The 24,046-nt window shown below is 43.5% G+C and overlaps 1 protein-coding gene and 1 long non-coding RNA gene across 3 annotated transcripts in view; both read right to left on the bottom strand.

The window, feature by feature from the left end:
• LOC142894843 (uncharacterized) overlaps nucleotides 1-24,046 on the bottom strand; it is a 393,438-nt gene that overhangs the window by 54,536 nt on the left and 314,856 nt on the right. The gene's annotated exons all lie outside the window — the stretch shown is intronic.
• inpp5a (inositol polyphosphate-5-phosphatase A) overlaps nucleotides 1-24,046 on the bottom strand; it is a 163,549-nt gene that overhangs the window by 23,985 nt on the left and 115,518 nt on the right. For both annotated transcript variants that reach the window (XM_076035658.1, XM_076035657.1), the window contains exons 10-12: nucleotides 8,012-8,107; nucleotides 7,085-7,159; nucleotides 2,036-2,109 (exon numbers count right to left, since the gene is read on the bottom strand). In XM_076035658.1, coding sequence (XP_075891773.1) covers nucleotides 2,036-2,109; nucleotides 7,085-7,159; nucleotides 8,012-8,107 — 245 coding nt within the window. The remainder of the gene's footprint in view (nucleotides 1-2,035; nucleotides 2,110-7,084; nucleotides 7,160-8,011; nucleotides 8,108-24,046) is intronic.

The following is a 24,046-nucleotide window of genomic DNA, read 5'->3' as shown; positions in this document are numbered from 1 at the left end:
AACGCTGATGTCTGCTCTAAACCCCTCCCCCGCCCTGCAACCAGAGCTGCCGTGAGGTGCAGACGAACACTCACCACAACAACAACCACGTCGGGCAATGGACTTGTTACTGTTACTCATGTTCAGCCTGCAGTCTTCCCATTAACCTTCACTACAACAAACAATAGTGAACAATAACACACGGTGCTTGTGGATTGATCGTGGATTGTGTGCAAAGCCAAAATAAACACAACAAAAGCCATCTGCAAACTTTTAGGTAAACGTTTTTTTTCCCGGGTGTTTTAGAAAATGTGCAGTTTCAAAAAAATCTGTCTCTGTGTAAACACCCGTTTTTGACATTTAAAATGAAATAATATGCTGCATATAACGTTTTTTTTTGCCTTTATGCTATGTATAAATATGTGTATATGTATGGAGTTGGCAACATTCACTATCAAATGAGCCATCTTGCCCCACCCGCCATCAAATAACATTCACCTGCAGCCGGGGGGCATTACACTGCCTCTTTATGAGGGTGATGGAGACCTGAGGTTGTGGGGATTTTTGCAAGTCTCTTTCTTGGCGTGAGTTTGGGGAGAAGGACAATGCACATGTTATTTGACAGGAGAAGAAGAAGAAAAAAAAGTATTCCATTGGAAATTAAACGTCTGGTGATTGACGTTTGCTCCAATATTACAATATCTGACGATTTAGGTCGCAAAATGCAGCAGGGTTACCGGAGTACCGCAATTTGCACTTCTGGCTCATCAGGTGCTGCATTTCTGGGCGTTTTTGCGCCTGCATACTGTTAGCGCGAAAACCTTTGTGTATATGGCGTACAGATGGCGGAGATAGTACGTAAGTAACTCAAAGCAGAAATTCAACTTTGTCGTCTATTCACACCGTCTTTTTGCATGCGTTCTTTGCCGTCTTCGCAGCAGTGTTGCCAACTCCTCAAAAGCAAAGTCGCTATTGGCTGTCCTAAAAGTCGCCAAATGACATCATCGTCTAATTTGCATAATTGACAATTTGCACTTGACCGCAATGGATGCTGTAGGAGAGGAATAACGTCGTGGGAGGGACAAAAAGAGAGTAAAAAACACCCTGAATACGTTTAAGGTTCATTTAAAAAAATATATATTATTTAAATATATATTTTTAATTATGTTAAATGTATTTACTACAATCTACCCAATATTATTTTCATGAACATAGTTTTAGATGATTGACATTTCCTGGAATTGTGTCTAAAAGAGGCGGGGCGGGCTCGTGGCAGCACCCGCTGCTCACTGACAACAGGAACAGCTGAGGAATGGTACGTGTTTTCGTGTTGGTCTCCAAAAAGTCCAAAAGTCTCCAATAACACCAGGAAATGTCGCCAGATTTGTCGCTAGTCGCTTTTGACAAAAACAGTTGCCATGGGGAGTTGGAAAGTCGCCAGGTTTAGCGAGAAAGTCGCCAAGTTGGCAACACTGCTTCGCAGTGCTATGTTAGCGAGCTGCTACTTCTGTAAATTTCAGGGAGTAAAACCACAGCGCCACATAACTGGCGCAAGTACTTTCCAGCATTTCTGTGTACCTGCGGATATTTTTGGAGACGGCTTCGTGTGATCTCTTTTTCCTTCAAATGCTTTTCTTAAGAAGCTCGGTTTCAAAAAAAAAGCCCTCTACTAAAAACGGATAAAATGAATTTCCATGTTATTAGGTTGTTGTTGTTGCTGTTTTGTTTTTTTTTTCTTTTCCCCAACGCCAAAGGGAGCCACGGCAGAGGCGCAGAAGAGCCGCGGGCTGCTGACCCCTGCTCTAGGTATATTCTTATATATAGGAGAACTGTTCTCAGGGTAGGAAAGCCAAACTACCTTTATAGTACCATGAATATACACTTTTATCAATGTATTCATGGTCAGTATATTAAGCTTTTACCGATACAAAAATCATAAATCAAGCCAAATTTTACACACTGGACCTTTAAGTTAAATTAGATGCAAATCAAATGGTGGCATGGATGTTGGTGGGGCGGATATGTGTGTTTGGTGTAAGGAAGCGTGACATCATACCTGGGTGGGAAAGCGATCTCCAGTTCATGCAGGCGATCCTTGAAGACGGATAGCTCTTTGTCAAACTCAAGAAGCTGAGAGAGGACAAGAAAAAGATGTACACAGTTAAAGTTCTGTACTTCTGTACTACTTAATTCTCAACAACAAGCGGACAAATGCCAAGGACGAGACCATGTAAGGCTTCTTCTTTTCCTTTTCCTTCTTTTTTAGGTTAGATATTTTGAGGAAGAAACTGACAGCACTTGACCAGTTGTGCACTACAACCCTGTTCCCTCTGGGTGGGGGTCTATCTTTCCACACCAACAGTGCATCCATACACTCTTCATCAATCATGTCCCCTCACCCAGCTGTACTCAACTGCCAGTGTACACATGCGCCTTACACCAGTACACCCCCCCCAAACCCCCACCCTTCACAAAACCCATAAATCATTAATGAAAAGTGCAATTAGTGGCTTCATGTACACATTAATTATCCGCGAGATAAACAGGTAGCTTTCAGGCACCTGCATGGCTGCTTCCCTGAGAGACTGACGACAATGACGTATCTCAGAAACCCCCTCCCTCCACCCCCTATCCCGCCATGCACTAGGCCCGCCAACCTCTTTCAGACAAGAAGACGTGACGGCCGGTGGAGCCGAGACAAGTTTGCTTAGTGGTAAATTGGGCCATTGTGCACATATCAAACAATGAAGCCCTCATCATGGAGGCCCGCGGTGGAGACGTTTATGGAGGCGGCTCGACATTAATGGCACTTCATTGGTGTATTACACCCAGCAATACACTGACGGGCGCATAATGAGATATCAGAGGACCAGCTCATGTACGGTAATATTTCGGTTAGTATTTTTTAGTTTTAGTTTTTTTTTTTAGTTTATTCAGTTGTCTATTTAATTTAAACCTATTGGTTTTCACCATGTGAAGACTATTTTTCCTGGGGTCCACACAAACACAGACAGGAGGTAACAATAATTAGAAATCAAAGTGGGTAAAAATATTCACCATGAATCAAAAACCAAAAACAAAGAAAAAACATTTATTTAATAATGAATAAATACAAATAATTAAATATGCGTTCGCAAAGAAGATATCAGATATCAAGAACCTTGATATCTACGTCCACTCCACACTGTCCGTCTTTGTTATGCGAGTCCAAATGTTTTCCCGCGGCACAGGCGCCCCGGCTGTGTTTGTGTGTGTCTAATGTGTGATTATGTGTCAGTGTAGTAGAACGTTTGCTATTGCTTCCTGTCGGTAGAGGGGGAGGTGGGGGGGTCTCACAGGCGGAGTCTCGGAGGTTCAGGAGGGCAGATGTGCCGCATTCATCAAACTCATAGTCCCAGGGTCACAGGACAGACTCACACACTGTGGATGAGGGATGGCTGAGAGGCGGATGCAACCTCACGCTCCACTGTGCAGCCCATCCCTCCAACCACTCAGCGATACCTTCCTGAAGTCACTGTGTGTGTGTGTGTGAGTGTGAGTGTGTGTGTGTGGGTGTGTGTGCTTGTGTGTGTGTGTTAAGGAAAACTGAAGTGATAAAACAAATAGATAAACTGAAACTAACCCTGTATTCAATGTGGCTATTTAGAAACAGCCTGACTTTTAAATGTATAACTAGCAAAAATATTAGCATTTTGGTGGGCTAATGTTTTGATATTACCTTTGTTAGCCAAAAAGGTTCATAAAAGGTGGACTTGGTTGTGAATTGGATGCAGAGAGATTATCCTTTTGCTGACTAACATCTTATGACTTAGCTCAAAGAATTTTGCAGAGGCAAAGTGAGAGTGAAATGTCGGCATTTTAATACATATTACTGTGCATAGAAATACACTATAAAAAAATGTCCTGATTGAAAGGTTGTTTATGTGTCGGGAAAACTGGATAGTGTACAATGTTAAGTACAACTGAAAGGCAAAGGACATTTGCCAAATGCCTGTCACGACACATTCTTATCACTTACGTTGTGTTACCAAATAGCACAGAACACTAACCAACAAGAACAGGTCAATTAGCAACTGGCTAGCTTTGGACATGCAGGCCTAGTGTCAGCCTAGGTGTAAATAACTAGCCGCTGGCGGCAGCTGACACTACATGCGGCAACATGCGCCTTTGTAGAGCCTAATTACGTTTGCGTAAAATCTGAATATTGGGAAAATATTCTTGAAGTCAGATGCATCAAACTCACAGGTGTTTTTTATTTACTCAAGTGGAAGCGACTCCCTGGAGCAGTTCAAACAGCGGGGGACAGGTGACATATGGCCACGGGGCTGTCTCCATGGCGCTCTTGAAGTGAATGTTGAGTAATTTGTGCAGGTAAATAGGGGTAAAAAACAAAACAAACAACCCCCCCCGACACCCACTCCCTGCTGCTACAAATTTCACACTACATTTCATCCCGGGTCAATTAAGCATAATGCCTCGCCGCTCCGACGGGTCAGGGGCTTAAAAAATCAGCTGTAATTGGATCATGTCCTGGTGACATTATAAAGCCGGGGTAGTTTGTCAACCAGCAGTGACCTTGAGGAGATGTGGATGGAGGAGGAGGAGGAGAAAGAGGAGGAGGAGGAGTAGGAGGAGGAGGAGCTCTCCAGCGAAGTGTCTTGCAAAAAAAAAAAAAATCCCAGACTGTGGGCAAACATTTCAAACTTTGCTCGGACGGGGGAGTTTGGGGGGAGGGGAGGGTGCACTTAAATCTGCTGATGGCTAAGCATAAAGATTTGAGCCACTATTGAAAAATAAAAAAAATAAGAAATAAAAACACACAACCCAACTGTCCCTCACGCCTGTAATTGCGCTGTGATTTAACGCCTTGTCAAATATCCGCCAGCCCCTTCTGCCATTAAAAAGCATCGATAAATGTTGGGGTGAGAGGTCATTTAATTTGATTTTTACACCGAACACTTTGGCTTTCATTGGCGGGACGGTGGGAGGGTCGGGAGGGGGGTTGGAGGGTAGGCAGTTGGCGTTGGGGGGTGGGGGGTGGGGGGCATATTTCCTCTTCCCGTTTTATGGGATCTTCATTATTTTTTTGTGGAAAAGTGATAAACTGTGAACCGAGAGTGTTTGGGGGAAGGGGGCGTTGAGAAGAAGGGACATACCCAAACAAAAAAGCCCCCGGAAGTGTGTCAGGTGGTGTGTGTGTGTGTGTCTGTGGGGTGGTGGTGGGGTGGGGCATGGGGGGTGGGATGATAAAAACTCACTTTTTGCTGTATTTTCTATCAGGGCTGCCTGAAGCGACGATCAATAACTGGCCCCGACTAAACATACAATCCAATTCAGCATCATTAGTTTATATAAATCCCATAAGGTCAGATTTTAATTAGCATAGCCTCTGTATAGTTGGCACTTAATAGCTTAATAACCTGCAGAGGTTCATCTCTTACTGCAGCTACGATACTGCAGCTACGCCCCCCCCCCCCCCCCCCCCCCACACACACACACACACACACACACACACAAACACACACACACTTCTCCTCCACCCCGCCCCCCCATCTGCCGACATCACGCTGATAAAGTTACAATAAAGACATACTGAAACAAAATCAATGACGATGGAGGAGGAGGAGGGCCGGCCCTCGCTGTGTGTGTGTGTGTGTGTGTGTGTGTGTGTTCCACTGAACTGTGGAATCTATGCCGGTGTACAGAAGCACAACTCACACATGCATTTTCTCACACGTGCGCGTGCACGCACACTCACGCACGCACGCACTACCCTCTCTCCCTGTACCGGAGGACGGAGCCCGCACGGTGCAGCCCCCCTCGGAAGCCGGGGAGGAAAAAAATTTAATCTTCCCAAATACTCATCAGGACCCTCCATTGTGCTGGCGTGACAGTGCTGGGAATAATTAATTATACAATTTCGATGGGAAATATCGACTAAACAAACCTATTAATCATCGCAAAAGTCAATAGGCATGGACACATTCAATCATGTCCCGGCCAATGATTACTCCTCTCAAAATACAATAATTATTTTCGAGAGCTGCCTCAAATTAAATTTCTGTCAAGCCGGTACAAGTCGTGCAGTTGATGAAGAATGCAATGGACCTCCCCCAACCCCACCACCACCACCTCCTCCTCCCCCTCCTCTTCCCCCCCTTCGGCCGGCAGAGGATCGCGAGGAGGGACATTTATTCTTTTGGAAAGGCAGTTCGTTTTATACGGATCATAACAAGGTGTGTCAACGATGCCCCCATTATGTCATCCATCTGTGTGTGTGTGTGTGTGTGTGTGTGTGTGTGTGTGTGGGAGGGGGGGATTTTGGGAACATTTTATGCTGTGTTTTGTGGTTAAAACTAACACACACATAAATAAATACTTAATGATTTTGTTTTATTGCGCTTGGAGACGTGTGAGAGATTTTGAACGTGATGTATCACAAACGCAATGGATATCCCAAAACTTTTCTTTCCCACCACCGAGTGACAATTATCGGAATTTACATGTCCCAGCATAAAATTTATGCACAATTTGGTTTGCCCACAGAACACAGCAAGTGTTTCCCCCCCCAAAAATAAAACAACAGTTCCACCACATTTAATGACCAATACAAAAACAATACAAAATTATTCTAATTATCAAATAAATTAAATTAAATATTATCATCATATATTAATTATTACATAATCAAAGGTATAAAATTATTATTATTACTACAGACGGAAGCAGTGTGGAGAAAGAACATTTGCACATTCTACACATATAATCATAATTTCCTGGCATTTAATTGTTATAACCAGTGAAGGCCACACTTTTTAGACCATTAGTTATGACTTATCGACTCCAAGGTCAGACACAAAACCTTTGTGGGGTTAAAAAAAAAAAAAAAACAGATTTATGTTTGGCAAAAATGTTCTTTGAATCTAAAATTTTATCACATGGATTTTTCTCAGCTCAAATCTGAGGAGACACCAGACCACAGAATGCCTCATTTTAGTATTAGTGATGTAAATGTCTAAAAAACCAAAACAAAAAAAAACAATTGATGAAAATAAGTTGTGAGGGAGGACATTAGGTGTTGCTCCGGAACAAAGGCGAGACTTACGGATGTCCCGTTGTTTTCCCGGAAAACATCCTGGTTGACGTAACTAAAAAGCTTCTTTTCAAGTTGAAGAACAACCTGGATGGGAGACAAGAGAGGAACGCTGCTGTGATAAATATGAACGCTAAATGCACCGTGTAATTAAATCACTGATGAATGGCAATGCGAACACTATATATCTTTCAGTGAGGCATCGCGCCATTGTATCTCACATTACACTGTTGAGGGAGCCGCTGCTCCGCGTCTCCGAGGAATAATGGAGAATAACATCATTCGGATTTAAAGGGGTCTGACATCCTCTTTTAACAGCGCAGTCAACGTATACTAATCACAGATATATATTTATTAGAACGGACGACTTTTATCTCCACTTTGTTGGGCAACAAGCTATACTGTACGTTAAACAGTGCAATTTATTTTCCATTTGCTGACAAATTGGCTGAGAAAATTGTGGTTAACTTTCTCAAATACCTCTTGGGAGAATAATAACAGCAAAGCAGAAACAGACAGTGAGGGTGAATACGATTCAATGAGGTGAATAAAACACACCATTTTAAGTGGAGAGATTTACCTATATGTCATTTGACGACGTCAGAGTTGAAATCAGACTACATTTATATATTTTTCACCTCCCTGTTTCTGAAATAAAATAGTAATAATGATAAGTTGATTGTCTTAACTTTTTCCAAGATCTGGAGTTGTTTGTCTCGGGAAAATGGTGGGAAAACAGTGTGACTAGCTTGTCCAGCAAGCTTTATTTAAGTCAATTTTTACTTTTTGAACCACTGAAATTGCCGCCTGCTGCGTGGCCGAGCAAGGGCAACGACAATTTGGACTCAAGCCCTTTTACTTTACGACTTAATTGCACGTATAAAAACCTTGATCACAATGGCTGACATGTTAGTGCTGCACCAAGCAGGGTCGGCTTACCTTTCGGTCATTGTCGCTTTCTCTGAATATTAGCTTGTCCACCTCGTTGGTGTCGGCGGCCCTCACCGTTTGCATGGTGGCAGTGGGGCAGAGGCTCTGGGAAGTGAAACAGGGGAGAAGAGAAGAAGGCGTTCAAATTAAAGTCCCTGAATCAAAAAAATGGGTAAATTAACAGACAATCACAGAAGAAATTAAGTAGATCCACAATGTGATCTGTGACGCTGCCATCCAGATAGTACGCTACGCTATGACACGCACACACACACACACACACACACACACACACACACACACACACACACACACACACACACACACTGTACAGCACTTCATATCTCTTGTTGTCTAAAGTAACCAAGCAACAGTTTCACTAAAGAATGTGCATTTACATTGCGCTGCATAACAGATATTTATAGAAGCACACCACAAAATACCACTTTACTGTCCCGCGTCTTCACCCGGGTCTACGTACTGACCCCATGGACTGTGTGTGTATGGGTAAATTCCCCTTTGTGGACTCTATTAACAATTAGTTAAACATTTGACCATCTGTGTTTGAAGACAGTTGAATGAGGTAATCCCACAGCCAGCGGTTCCCATACCGCTAGCTGAGGGCTGCCGGCCGCCCTAATTGAAATTCAAAGCACAGATAAGATAATCGGGTCAAGCCTGAAAAAAGGGCCCTTTAGACCGAAATGTCACAAATCAGTCCGCAGAGAAGCGCCGCACCAAATTAGAACAAACACTGTGCACTGAGAGAAAGCGGAACAGCACTCCGCCGCTCCCTCCATACCCTCCCCTTCCCTTTTCTCACCCACCACCATCGGCCTCATTCCTTCAAGCTGTCCCCCTTTCTGCCCCCCACCTGCACTACCAGCTCCCCCGCACCCCATCCCAACAGCAACTTTCTAAAGCCCTAACAAATAGCTCCATCTTTCACTCATTTAGGCCATCCAAATGCAGGGTCAATATGGTCCCCTGGCAGCCAAATGCTAATGCCCTTAAATGCGCTTAAGCAGCTTTGTGAAATGAATAGGCCAAAGACGGAGTTAGAGAGAAGCTACTTTCCCCGTCAAAAAGTCATTGTGGTCACGGCTAACGCAGGGTTAGCAAAGGCTAGCCGCATTTATATATTTTGTGCACCTTAAAGTTGGCCCAACAACACAGTTAGGTTGCATTTGGTTTCGGCACAATTAAGTTTTTATCACGGTAAAAACAAATTGCATGTCTCTGAACAAGTCTATACATATGTGTATCTTTTTTCACTTTATGATGGGTTTGTGGGCCCTTATAGAATTGAAAAATAAATGGTTGGATAAATAGATAGACAATTAAATAAAAATTACAAAAGAGAACATATACACATTTTCGGTTGGGGTCGGGGGGATTGCGGTCTACCATGGCTTGGTAGGGCTCCGAGGCATCCTATATATACATTTCATAACACAACAGACATGTATGTATGTATGTATGTATGTATGTATGTATGTATGTATGTATGTATGTATATATATTTCAATCCTTTTTCCCTCCTCTGTGATTAACACCCTAACACCCCTTCTTTATTTGCATCAACTTCATTATTATAAATCAATTAATGTACTTATTTTTAATTAATTTACCATGTTTTCTGTCTGATAATTATAGATGTATTATTATATATTAATACCAACATTTTTCAATTGCTATACTGCCACACACACACACACACACACACACACACACACACACACAGTAACGTCGTTTGTCAATCACTGTCTGTCTGTCTGTTAATGTCTCTGTATTGTCCTATAATTAGACAATTAAAAAAAAAGAAGAATTGAGGTCTCACAATTGTGTCAGGGGAGCCACTTCATTCTTGCCCTTATGTTCTCAAGCACCTCATATGGATGCTGCGTGACAGAATTAAGGTCAAACCTTTCTAGAAGTTTTAATGCCACCCGTATAATCCTCTTCTTCCTAGAGATATGGGTCTAAAGGTCCTTACACACCGGGGATTTTTTTCAACCTATTGAAGTCAACACCGGCAGTGAATGTTCGCAGCGCGATAAAGTGATGGTAATCTTTTTGCTCTTTGGTCAAATTTTTTCCGAGGCGAAAAGGCGAATGCCGGACCTCTGACCAATCAAACTGATGTTGGATGGTCACTGACGTCACATCAAAACATCGGTAATGTTCTCTCCCTCTGCAAACGTGGAGTCACTTGACTGAGCAGTCCTCCAAATTGTCCGACGGACATTCGAAAGTACTGGCCAAATTTCACTGGGTCAAATTTGAGCTCCTGGAATCATATCTTTTATTCTTTCATTTAAAGCTGTTCCAAAAGCTTTCTTCATGATAAGCACATCCAAAGGAAAACCAAAAAATATTTTATGGCAACAGGAACTTCAATAACATGGTCAAAAAACTCTTAATAACCGCCGCTTCTTCACCAAACACTTAGTATCTTACACCTGCGCCGCCACGTAATCACCTGAGCTCTATATCCACCTGACACACACAACACGCCCTCTCAAGACAGAAAAAACAAATAATACTAATACTAATAAAACAATAATAATAATTTTATACAATAAGAGGAATACACATGTCCACCATAAACTAAGCTAATAGGGATACGAAAGTCATTCATTTAACGGCTGAAACACCTCTCTGAAGAACAATATTGGGTGAACCCAAAGACTTCTACTCTTTTTCTTTTTTAATCTAACCATCACCAGGACATCAGCTGAGGATGTAGTTCACTCCATTGTTTCTCCTCTGGCGCGACGGAAAGAGCCCCAGACTTCATTCGCTTAGTGAATTTTATGTGCATATTCGCATCGCGCTTGGGGTTTACAGGAAGAAAAAAAAAATCACTGGCAAAACATTTGCATTTTCGCCGGTGTGTAAGGACATTAAGAGTTAAATATTGATCTTTCCCGGGAGCGAAATGCAATAAAAAAAAACCAGGACAGTTAACCATGGCTGTGTCTTTTGGAATACATCTGCATTAAAAGAAAGCAGCCATTGTCCCAAATGACCCTCTGCTTGGCGTTAGTGTGAGAGCGCCAGAGACATCAAAGGCACCTGATTCACTCACAGTTGCACCTATGATGCTTTTCCACTTTTCTGAGCTCTAAATGCTGTTACAATGTTGAATCCTAGTGTCAAACGATGCCAAAGAGTCAAATAATGAAGTTCATGCATTTGGACAGGAGCCCTGCAAGTTGTTGGGCATGGTTCTGAACGCTCTGTTTCAGCAAGTTTTTTTTATTTTTGTTTTTTTTGTTAACATTGGGATCACATTGACGTCAATGCGTGCCGGATTTCCCCACATAGCCAAGCTCAGGCATACTCTCGGACTGGTTCCACCCTCCCCCGCTCTGCCCCGGAAGCTATATCGCTGTGCTCTGACAAAATATTTTTCCGGTGTGAAGAAAATTAAAGACATTTTTTTTTTTAAAAATGGCGCGACAGCTGAGCGACTACCGTAGCACCAAAGACCACAACTGTCGGAGTGGAACGAACAGAGAAAATGTTGTCACCACGGCCACGGCAATATTTGAAAACATGTATGAGGACTGCAAATGTGTTTTGGGTCGAATAGAGCTGTTGCTGTCTTGTGCTTTGTGTGGACTTAAGTTGAGCAGATATTCTAATAATAAATTACTCAAGTGATCATTTCAGCATCTATATTTGCTCTGCTAGGACAGTGTTATGAAGTCATCAGTATGAAACGAAATCATTCTAAGCCCTAATAAAATGTCTCGCAAAAATACAAAACAAAAACACGGTCAGTACACAAAGTAAAATATAAATTCCCGGGGACACGGAAGGCACAAAAAATGCCCAGGGACCTTCGGTCCGCCTTGCGGCCGTAACTCAGCCGTATGAAGATGGTTTAGCTGGTAAACAGCAGCTAAAGAGTGAAGCCTTCCCGATGGCAAGTGTTTAAATTGTGTTTCGTAACGTTTACTGTTCACTCTCAACTCTCGCACCGGCAAACTGAGGAAGTGAGGCTCAGCAGTGACCAAGAGTGTGACCAATCACAGCGGAGTGGGCTGGGCGGGAGGCGTACACAGAGGAGGCCGGGGGTGGAGTGAAGAAAAACAGACTGTTTTTGCGGGATGCAGGAAATACGAGGAAGCAACGCAGCGAGATACACAGATCTACAATGCTTTCAGTGCGGGTAACCGTGTGTTGCTGCACTGGAGGGGCCAGAAATCAAATATAAAGGCCCGAAAATTACAATAATAGGGCCCCAGGTTTGCTGGCTGCTGATAGGTGGCAGATTGATCTGTTCAGAAATTCAGTGACTAACCAATCAGTGGCTGTTGGTGGTGCAGTTGGAGGCAGCTGATTGCACACGATTTATCAAAGCCTCCAACTTGTCATCCTCGGTGAAAAAAAAAAAACGGCAGGCTTTCAACATGCAACCAAAAAGCCCGTGCACGCACAGCTTAATTCCTTGGCTTTGTCCTAGTGCCCCACCCCCCATACCCATCATGAGATCGGCCCATCGGGAAATGAGAACCCCATGCCGTCACTTAGGGCTGTATCAGTGTAGAGAATCTCTCCTATCAACTGCCGTCAGCGTCCAGATGCTGTGATGTGAAGTATCTCTAAGCAAATTTGTCCCATCAAAGCTCATTAGGTGTAGACATGCTCTCCCCTAACTACTCTTAATGGTATTACTATAACTTGCTTAGTTCCAATTGGCAAGTATGGGTGGTGGGTGGGGCGGGGGGGGGTTGTGGGCGTTAAAAGACGGCCGTTAGGACAGCGAGGACGTCTTCACTCCTCAGGGCTTCTTCCATAACTGGTCCTGCGGAGTGACTTGGCATCGCATCTCTGCATTATAGGTCACGGGTCAACACTGATTGTTTGTCTAGGGCTAGAGGCCGAAGGGGGATGCCTGGGGGGTTGGATGAGAGGTGGGATGAGAGGTTGGTGAGGAAGGAGCTGCTATTTGTGCTTCAATGGAGGATAATCTCATGACTGTCGGAGGAGGAAGCGGCTGTTTAAGGGAGCTCTCTATTCCAGCTGCTCTCCTAAAAAGAGAGGTTAAAGCAATCTGTCCCACTTCAAAGACTGAACACACACACACACACACACACACACACACATTCATGCCGTCTATCTTTGGTCCTGCCAACAGATGGAGGCCATCCACCATGGCCCGACTTAAACACTAAAGAATAAGCTCGGCCAGCATCCTGGCATTCCTCGCACAAAGGAAACATTTTTGACGGGACAAAGATTGATTGCGAATACGCACTAAAAAAAATTGGACTGGATAAAGTTAACAGCTTTATTTACAACACAGGCTTCTAAATCTGCCATTTCCCGTCACTAGGACAAAAAGCATATGAATTAAAAGGCCTCACTCAATATCATTTGACAAATCTAATCATCTAATTTCAATCTAATCGAATCAAAGACTCATGTGTATTCAAGCCAGTTGACTTCTGACCCTCACTGATATGCAATGCAACTCCGATTATTTCAATTAACAAGCTATATATATAAAACGGGTCCAGCGGATCCTGGCAAGAGTTGCTTAGGTGTCAGTCATGGGTTTGGGACAATTTCAGCACTGGAATAATGAACGACATCATGAAAACAAGTATACCCAATGGAACTTGTGCGGGTGAAGCACACGGCTACAAGATCCATCAGGGTATCACGTCCAATACTGTATAAACTTAACCATACATAAAGTGTGTACCTCTGTTCTTGTTTCAAGGTTTGCATCAATGTCCATCTTTTTATAGTTTACGGTAGTAAGATTGGATCAAATTCAAACAGATTAAAGCTGAGAGTACCTAAATGTTATTTAAAATGCTGCCAATCACCCTGATCACGGAATAAACTTTTCCTTGAAAAGAAAGTATTAAAATTAAACTTTACAGACAGATTTGCCACAACCCTCAACAATGTCTCAAAATTGTCTTTTTTGCCCAAAAACAAAAACCCTCAGAACCTTTATTTACATTTAGGAGTTAGCAAACAGTGGCTTTATGCCTATGAAGCCGCAAACATGGCCGTGATATTTCAGATTTTTTTAAAGATCCAAATTTAATGAGTTTATCATCACAACATTGTTCACTTCTGTCAACCGCGTTCAATAAATGGGCAAATTATTTGAACCCTGGTTCTTTACTGCGAAACAAGTGCACATAATTTGTGGCAGAGCGAGACGTTAAAAAGCCAATGCGCAATCCATCCACAAGTCCTCTAGGGGGGTTTATATCTCTTCTCTTGTGCGTTTGCGATGATTCACGTTTTTCAACGTCGATATAATAATCACCGGAGTGATTAAATCTTAATTAGGCAGCGCAAGCACGGAGGGGGCATCTATTCATTCTTCATCGGAGGAAGCCGGAGGAGTAGAGGGGGTGGGTTCCCTGGGTGTGCGACATAATTTTCTGCAGGGCGCCTGCCAGCGAGGGTTCAGCTGTGCCAACGGGGGAGTGTGGCGGTGGGGGGACGGGCAGGGCTCGGAGCGAATTGCTTGCTCCCATCGCTTTTCCCCCAGTCGCCGCCATTACTCATCGCTGTCCCATCCTGCCTATGTGCGTACCGTGGTTTTGGTGCGTAAAACCCGGTAAAAAGGGGGGCAACCAAAAGTGGGCGACAACAAATTCCACCTCCCACCGCAACTCTAGAGGGGGGGGGGGGGGGGTTCTCCAGTGTTATAGCATTTCATCGAGCTGAGTCCTACCGCACAAACCTTCCACAGCACCTTCCAGCTATGGTGCTGCAGAGCCATTAAATCAGCTGAGATGCATCTTGTCCTATCAGACTGGACATGAGCCAGGACTACGCACTCCTCTACCCTTCTTTGCCACCCTGGCTTACTCTGCTCTTTTCTCTCTTTCTCTGTCTCTCCTCTATTTTTGTATTTCACCCCAACTACTCATTGGCAGATGATGGCCCTCTGGAGTCTGGTTCTGCCCTAGGTTTCTTCCCACTGGGGAGTTTTTCCCAGCCACTGTCACATCTTGCTTGCTCCGGGGGCCCGGTTGGTTCTCTCTGATTGTATAAAGCGCTTTGAGACGCCTTTGGTTGTGATTTAGCGCTGTACAAATAAAGTTTTATTATTTATTATTATTCTCTCTATGCATTTTTTATTCACATTTTTTTGATTTGCTTATTAAATGCTTTCCAGAACGACAGATCCATCGTTGACACAGAGCAGGAGCGAAAGTTGGGACGAGTTTAGCCCGCGGGTGACCTCGCCGGTCACTCAGCTGACCCCTTTGTAAACCTGGTCCGTCTCACTCCTAATGGGCAGGCAAATACGCTTGGACTCGTCACCCCTTCCCATAACCCCCGGCCAGAAGCCGACTGCTGGCTGGCTGGCGGGCGGGCGGGCGGGGTTTGCGGGCGGACGGCGGTCTGCTTTGTAGGAGGTCTTCCCAGGCTGCCGAGGCTACGCCCTCGGGCCGAGCCCTGGAGAGGTAAGAGGGCGTGCAAGGTGCCGAAAATGTGGCCTATTTATCTTGCACATTATAACATCTGGGAAAGTTCTAGAAAAACAAAGGCGCGCGCTGAGGGCTGCCATTCCGGCTTCACCTTCACAAACAGGCATAAAGCATTTGTCCCGTTGGAATGGATAATAGACAGGCCACAAATCATCCAGGACAACAGGATGGAGGGGTATGTTGTGTCTGTGTTTGTGTGTGTGTGTGTGTGTGTGTTACCCCCCCACCTTTAGCCCCCTGCTGGTATTTAACTTCTCTGCTGGCCCATTTTGCAGGGCCCCGCAGGACAAATTGCCTTCTATGGTTGTCTTTGAGAGGCAGTGCAGTGCGCAAAGAAAAGGACAGGGCTGAAACACAGGGAACAGGCCTATAAAAATTCATCACTTTGACCCTGCTGACCTTCCGCTATTGGGGGGTTGCGTACGCACTTGCCACCCAAACCAGTAGTCAGACCATTGGAGGAAGTCATTTTGAGATTGAGATTTTTTTTTTTTTTCAATTAAAGATTTCCATTCCGGTGGTGGGGAAGGAAAGTGCTTAGGGAAACCCACATTAACTCCAAAGAAGAAGACGCTGCGGCGCATTAAAGAGATGTACTAGCAAACCCTCCTGATCTCTCCTCTTGCACTCGAGCGGACACAATGGCCCTGGAAAGAAAGCCCCTCAGAGCAGGAAAAGGGCCACCAGATGCTTCATTGTGACCGTGTCTCTGAGTAAAAGCAGTGGCAGTAAAAGGAGGGTGGGCTCTCTTGAGGCGTGTTAGTCTCACTAACAGGAGGACATTGTCTCAGGCTGGGGGCTCTTGACACATTACTGCCACCTGTATAAAGAGAACCTAATGAGAGATTTAATCAGAGAAACCTCCCCTGGCCACTTTTTTCCCCCTTCAGTCAGTACTCTGAAAACCAAACCAACGGCAGATGTCCGCAAGACTGTTTAACGCACCGGCTTCACTTAGCCTCTCAATAAGGCTGGGCTTGCTTAAATTGCTCAATAGCTACCTTAATGTGCCATTCATTTGAATGTTGTTACCCCCCTCCCCTAACCCCCCCCAGCCAAAAAGAGGGGGCTTTTGTGATCTGAGGTGGCAGTCAGCAGCGCTCACGGCATTCATGCAGTTTTTATTTTAACCTCAACATTTATCCTGCAAAGCAAAACCACATCTAAGTGTGAAACAATCCCCATAGCACATTTTAGCATGGAAAAGTTTGGGGGTGGGGCTATTGATAAAGAACATAAACACTTACTAAGCACCTGCGAACACGACACTTTGGCTAAATGCACTGATCAAGCCGCAGAGAATCAATTACAGGGAACGGGCAGCAAAAGGTAATTTGTCGTTTCCCAAGTCATTCCCAGAATATCGAAGACCTCATCAGTGACCGTTGATTGGTGAGCATCCAATGGGAAGACGGTCTGTTGAGTTCATTACTCTGGTGTTCGATAAAGCCTGGTTAGCGCTATCATTAAGATATACTACCAGGGAGATTATATCATGGGTTCGAAAGAATCCATCTTGACTTCAGGAACGTAAGATTCCACCATTTGACTGATTGAGGCCAACAGGTTAGCAGCTATTTGGGTAGAGAGGACCCCCGGTAAGGTGCAAAGAAAATAAAAAAGACCCCATGTCACATACAAAAGAACATTGATTCATTTGGAGCACCACCCTTTAATTTGTTTGCATCATTTCATCTAAATGATGTGCTTGTCTGCCGGAATGAGAGAGGGAGGTAGAACTCAGTCGGGGGAGAAATGGGAAGAGGAAGGTGGGGGGGACAGAGGAGGGTCTTGAAACCCCACCGCAGGGTGCTCGGCAACCATCTAGTGGGTGGGCTTTGTGATACATTTTACCAATTTTTCATGCCCATCCCTCTTGATGTGACCCCACTCAGGGCCCTTTATGCCCCTGACAGGCCTGCGCAGGAAAACATGCTGCCACTCTGATAGCATGAAATCGGGAACAAAGACCCCCAAGGAGAGGAGAAGGGGGCCACTGAGGCACGTTGTGCTTCGGACCCGCCTGGCTCAGGACACAAACAGATGTTAGGCCAGCCCTGGCTCTCTCTGCCTCCCCAAAAGAGGAGGCCACTTTCGGAGGGATGGGTCTAAAAGGCATTGTTTTGTGCGTTGGCTAAGACAAAAAAGGCGGAGCCACTTCTTCTGAAAGCGGCAGCAATATGGCTGCCGCTGATAAATCACACGAGGCGGGTTGTGAGAGGAAGGCTCATGAATCCTCAATGTGGCCCTTAAATGGGCCCTTTTAAGTATGATGGGAAATTTGTGTGCCAATGTGAATGGAGCCCAGCGACTTCTCATATCAGAGAGCAGAGTTGTTTAAAAGCCCACGGTGCCAACGCTGGTATTACAGCTGCGCAACAAAGACCTATAGAACCCCACTGTTGGGACGTCACTCAGTCTGTGACAGTAAAGATTTGCACCAGAATATGAATGGGACAAATCAATTAGAAGAATCCTAGGACTACCTGCACAGTCCCAAACACTTAATCATCATTTTTTTGTGATAGAAGAAGGCATGGGTTTTTCTTTTTTCATGTAAAAGAGTGCCAAATCAATATGGCATCACCTGACTGCTGCGACAAGGCTATTGAATCTTAAACTGCAAACCAACCATCTGAGACGGTTGCTATCCTGTCAAATTATGTTTTTTAATGCTGCTGTTTTATCACCTCTTAGAACCTAGTCCAGAAATGTTGCAATTATCATTCGTTGTCTGCAGACAACATTCAGCATTGTACTGACTTGAAATGTCTTGCAAGTTATTGAGAAGAATTTCCAATTTCTTACTTAAGGTTGCGGTGCCACAATACTTTCATGCGACTCTGCAAAGTATGTCCCAAACAAATAAATGTGCTGATTGAATGATGACTGATAAATAAATAAAGAATAAAGCACTTTTGGTGTAGGTTTGTGTAAATGGTCTTTTTTAAATAACTCACTTGAATGTTTGTATGAACGCATCATATATATAGTGACATTTCAGAAGGACTTTAATCACATTTTTATGGGAATAAGGAGTCAGTTCACTCAATTGACCGCATACGTTACCACAAAATGTAATGATTAAAATTAGTGATGTGGCCATAAATGTCCCCATGTGTTTTCTTAAAAAGCACTTCAGAGAGCCAGAGCAACAATTATTGTCCTCTGCCCTACAAAGGCAAACTGTGAACTGCATTAGGGGGAGAGAAAGAAAAACGGACTGACATCATGCAAGTTGGAGACTATGTAACAGGCACAAAGCGATCACTGTCCCTCATGGTTCATGCCATGTTTCATCTGCACTAAATAATAGCATCAGTGTTAGCCGTGGCTGTTCCTCCCTGGGGTTTTAAATGGCCGGGAACAACAGAAGACGGAACAATGCATCGATAAAGACGGCCAGAGAGAAAAGAGTGAGCAGAAGGCCAAAGTTGATTATTCATGATTTATAGGGAGATGTTGCTGTTTCGAAAAAGTGATGGATTGAATTAAAAAGGCACAGACAAAGGACTGAGTTGACTTCAAAGGACAAACTAATTTGATTATTCACTGATTAGATTTAGTTTATGAATTATGTTGCAGTGGTATGGTTTCTTTGCTGCATGTTAAAAATCAGTGTATAAAGTGATAAAGGACATATTCATTCTTAAACTGAGTAAAACCTTACTATCTAAGCTAACACACTCCATGGGAATTTTGAACACTGAACAAAACATTGTGTGTATTGTATGTATACAATGTAAAACAATTATATAAAAAAAAAGCCTGCACATTAAAAAAGACAAATAAAACAAGAATGTCAAAAGATGTCAAAAATCCACACGTACAATTTACATACTTCCCTTTTTCCCTTTTAGTTCATTTATATTTCATGTTAATTTATATTTTTATGATCCACCTAGAGCTTTCACTGCACAACATTTTATATACATTTCTTTGGGATCTTCTGTCACAGAATTTACATTTGAATAAATAGTAAAATAAGTGAATAAATTAATTATTATAACATTATTATTATTAAAATATGAATTATTTATTGTAAAAAATAATTTGTTTTAAATGTTTTTTTCCTTGTGTAAAAGAGACAAAATGATATATTAACAAAAGTAAATACTTCCAAAATAAAACTTTTACTTAAAAACTTGGCATGTCAAACGATGCATTTGAAATGCACAATGATGTAGTCCAATCCCACAGTATCACTGTTTGTTCGCTTGCTGACACTTGGGAACTCAACTTCCCTCTACTCTACTTCCCGGCTCGCTCGGACAGGTTGCTACGACTCTAATTAGATTTTGACTAATCGTCGTGTGCTGCCAAAAGACAGCAAACTGTTGACTGTTCAAAATGTTTCTTTTCTGGTCTATCACTACCACGGGATCCAGCGGATTCATCTGACCACTTAGTTTTGGCTTTTGTATCTGTCAAAATCTTTTAATTACGTGGTGAAGGGCAACTCAGGTTACTCCCTGACTGCGAGCAGCTCCCAAAAGGGGGCTTGTGAGGAGACGACCTCTCCGAGGCCCCATTGGTGCCAGCCTCTGTGCTCATCCTGGACTTGGCTGCTGGTCACACCATGCCAACACCCAGCTGCCAGTCACAGTGACCCCTCCCCCTGCCACCACCACCCCTCCTTCCACAAACCGGCATCACACAATTATCAGAGTAAACAATGGATGCATGGCTGGCGTGGTGCTCAAACGGCCTGTTGTTAATGAGCAGCACAAACAGAAGACACTGCTAGTTCTTCACTTGCCAGCGTTTAATGATATGGACAGCGCTACTATCAAAGCTGCGCCACGCGCGACTTGCGCCCTCAGAGCTTTTAGCCTTTTTTTTTTTTTTCTTTTCACCCCCACTCCCTCTGTGTCTTCAGCAATGCATTCATTAGCATCGACAGCAAACAGAGTGGTGAGTGAGAAAGAAAGGAGAGAAGGGACTGTTGTCTACTGGGGATAGTCTCCCTCTATATCCAGATGGGTTATCTGTGATATAATGGGCCCTCATTGTGATAAATTGGACAGATAATACGTCTTTATTGTACTGTAAGGAAACACCTAGATTGCGGGCTTCTCCTGGGTCAAATAGGAGACACAATAATATCTCTGGTTTAACTCGCATGGGTCGCAGTATATGGTGGTGGGGGAATTTACAGCGTTGGGACAATTAAGATGGTGTCAGATGTCTTGTCTTTTAAAGAAAAGTGTATTGATTTAGGAAGCCGCAACAAACCATGTAAAGGGATTTGTCAATACAATTTGCCCCGGGGTAAAACAATAGCCCTGTACAACCTTTTAGTCCCTCCTGAATCCTGGAGTAGACCCTTGGCAACGCTCCAGATTTGATGATAAATTATGTACTGAGGGATGAGATAACATTGTTAGAAGACTGCCTCGAAGAGTTATGACAAAACAAAGTATTCTGATAGACTAACGTGGCTCATGTGCATGCGCGTGCGTACATCTGACCCCGTGTTTAGATCCAAAGGCGTCTAATTGAGACAGTGAAGGCAGCCCAGGAGAGGTCGGAGTCCCCAGTGTCAGGGGTTCTACAGAACAGAGGCCCAATCAGTGCTGGCCCACTGGTTAAGGGATGGATGGCCCCAAAATTAATTAGCCTGACTAATGTAGTGTACACTTAATTATGCCGGCCGTCTTTTGATTTATTGCTTGCCATGAACACACGTTAGTCTAAGAGAGGATAAGAGGGGAAAATTGTTAAGCCTCTACTGGTGCATATTATTTACTGAGTCGAGGTTCAGCAGCTAAGGCAACAGCAAATCAGCTCTGTAATGAGCTCTTGTGGGCTTTAGCATTGACGGTGATGTCTGTATATTCTATATTTAGGGTTCACCACTGAGTCTTGAATTCAAAGGTTGCCTCAAATTTAAAGGGGTGTTTAATTTTCAAAATATCTTTTTCTGTGTTTGTGTCTAACACGGCCAATTTTAAATCTGCTAGCTTTATTAATTTGACCAATTATGTATTAATAAATTGAACTAATCTCATATAAATGGCGACTCGGGTTCAGTTGCTACTCTCACATTCTGGAGGATTCTACCAGAACTATGTTGCATCTAATCTGGTTAAATTGATTGTTCAGATTTCAGCTTTGGAGATGTTTGCAATTTATGCAATGTGATAAATCATGGTGAATCTTTAGCTACTGTGAAAAGAAAAGTAGTGGAACTCACTGGACCCTTTAATGAAGGAACCTATGTCCACTAATTAAGGTAACCATTTAGGTAACTTTATAGAAATGCTGAATAATTAAGAATTGATGAGTGCATATCATGATGTTGTGTGGCGTGTCCCACCCCGCCCCCCCACCCCTACCCCCCCACAAAAAAATGATTAATGAAGAAAAATTGAAAAAAAAACTAAACTTAAAAAAAAAGAGCACCGACTAACAAAGCAGTAGGCCCACACAAACCATCCTACCGCACCGTTTACCTACGAGCAACAAAATCAGACAAAGGAAAATGTGACATTCACCATGACAGAATTTATTCCTTCTCGCTTGTCATGGGCGTATGAGGTGTTTAACTGTGTTGTGCACAAAATGAATGAGCCATTGGCCTGTCATTACTGAGCATATTACAGCATTCATTAGTAGAGGGGCTAGTCCGGGGCCACACCTTTAATTTCATGCTATTTGAGCGAGAGAAAGGACACAGGACAAAGAAAAGAGAGATTGATGCTCTGGTCCAGCCCTCTGCACTACCGGCAGACATAGAAGGGGGGCGCCGTTTTAAAAATCACCAGTCCCCCATGGGGCGGGCCAGCGAAGCTAATCTGCCCAAAGAAGCAGATAAGGCCCAATTAAAAGCAGCCTCACACCTTGTCACAGGAACGGTAGATCATGTCAGCTATTAACCTTCTGGCTGGCCTCTATAAATTCTTAAACTAGAGCCGGCCGGCCAGCAGCGCACCATCTCTGTGGATATTAAATTTACATTCTATTAAGTTTAATTAGGAGGGATTTTAAATATACTAAGAGTCTAGGCACGGTGCCCCTAGCGTGTCATTGACACCACTGATTCACGGCCACCAAGCAGGACACACACATTCTCTCACTTGTTACCTCCAGACTGTAGAGTGGAACCAAAAACTCTGGCGTTTACTGCACGTGGAAACAAGTACTGTATGTGCCTGGCTTAATGAATCAGCCATTGATCACAGAGAGAAAAATAATAATAGCTTCTGGAGCTACCTTATTATCTAACTAAATCATTCATTCATTTTCTATACCCGCTTCTTCCTGAGCTCAGGGTCACGGGGGTCTGCAGGAGCCTATCCCAGCTGTCTTAGGGCGAAGGCAGGGCGACACCCTGGACAAGTCGCCACATAGAAAGACAAACCATTCACACTCACATGCACACCTACGGACAATTTAGAATGTTCAATTGACCTCACATACATGTTTTTGGAGTGCGGCAGGAAGCCGGAGAACCCGGAGAACCCGGAGCGAACCCACGCAGACACAGAGAGAACATGCAAGCTCCACACAGAAAGGTCCTAGGACCCACAACCTTCTTGCTGTGAGGCGGCAGCGCTAACCACTGTGCCACCGTGTCGCCCTCTAACTAAATCAGACATACTGTATTAACTTCTCGTAAATAGTTTCACTGCAATAGCAAAGCAAGAATGACGCATAAAAGGGCTGGTATTGCAAGTGCAATAGTGTGCAAACTGTAGGTTTTTGTTGTTGCTTTCGTAGGTTCATTTAAGGAGGCAACCAATTCTATGAATTAGATTCATTTTTACAGTTACATTAACTAACCCTTCTTCAATGTCACAAGATTTATTTCCATCCAGTGTTGCATTAATTTCATTACCAAGATCTTGCATTGATGATGGTGGAGTCTGACTGCTACGCGCATCCCAAAGATTCTCAATGGGGTTCAGGTCTGGACTCTGTGGTCGTCAATCCCTGTGTGAAAATGATGTCTAATGCTGCCTGAACCAATCTTTCACAATTTGAGCCCGATGAATCATGGCATTGTCATCTTGGGATATGCCTGTGGCAACAGGGAAGGAAAAAAAAATCCATTGATGGAATAACCTGGTCATTCAGTATATTCATGTAGTCAGCTGACCTCATTCTTTGAGCACATACTGTTACTGAACCTAGCCCTGACCAACTGCAGCAACCCCAGATCATAGCATTGCCCGCACAGGCTTGTGCAGTAGGCACTGGGCATGATGACTGCATCACTTCATCTGCCTCTCTTACCCTGATGTGCCCACGACTCAGGAACAGGGTAAATCTGCACTCATCAGATTTAGAGTGCAACTGTTGGATAATCAAATCTAATCATAACAGTGCAATATGCAGTATTTTCCACGGGGAACCATATTATAAGGAAATGAAATACATAATTCTAATTATTAGAAATTATTACTATGGGGGTGGGTTTTCAATGGTTTTATTTTTTATCTTGTGAAGCTCTTTATTAAGCATTTTTAATATGGGAAAAGCTTATAAATATTATAAAGCTTATAAATAAAGTTTGATTTGATTTGATTTGATTTGGGGAAACATGCATAGATGAACACCTTTT

The sequence above is a fragment of the Nelusetta ayraudi genome, unplaced genomic scaffold (assembly GCF_046127955.1).
Source record: "Nelusetta ayraudi isolate G7.1 ecotype Tasmania unplaced genomic scaffold, CSIRO-AGI_Nayr_v1 ptg000045l, whole genome shotgun sequence".
NCBI lineage: Eukaryota > Metazoa > Chordata > Actinopteri > Tetraodontiformes > Monacanthidae > Nelusetta > Nelusetta ayraudi.
This window is presented reverse-complemented; position numbering and strand designations above follow the sequence as displayed.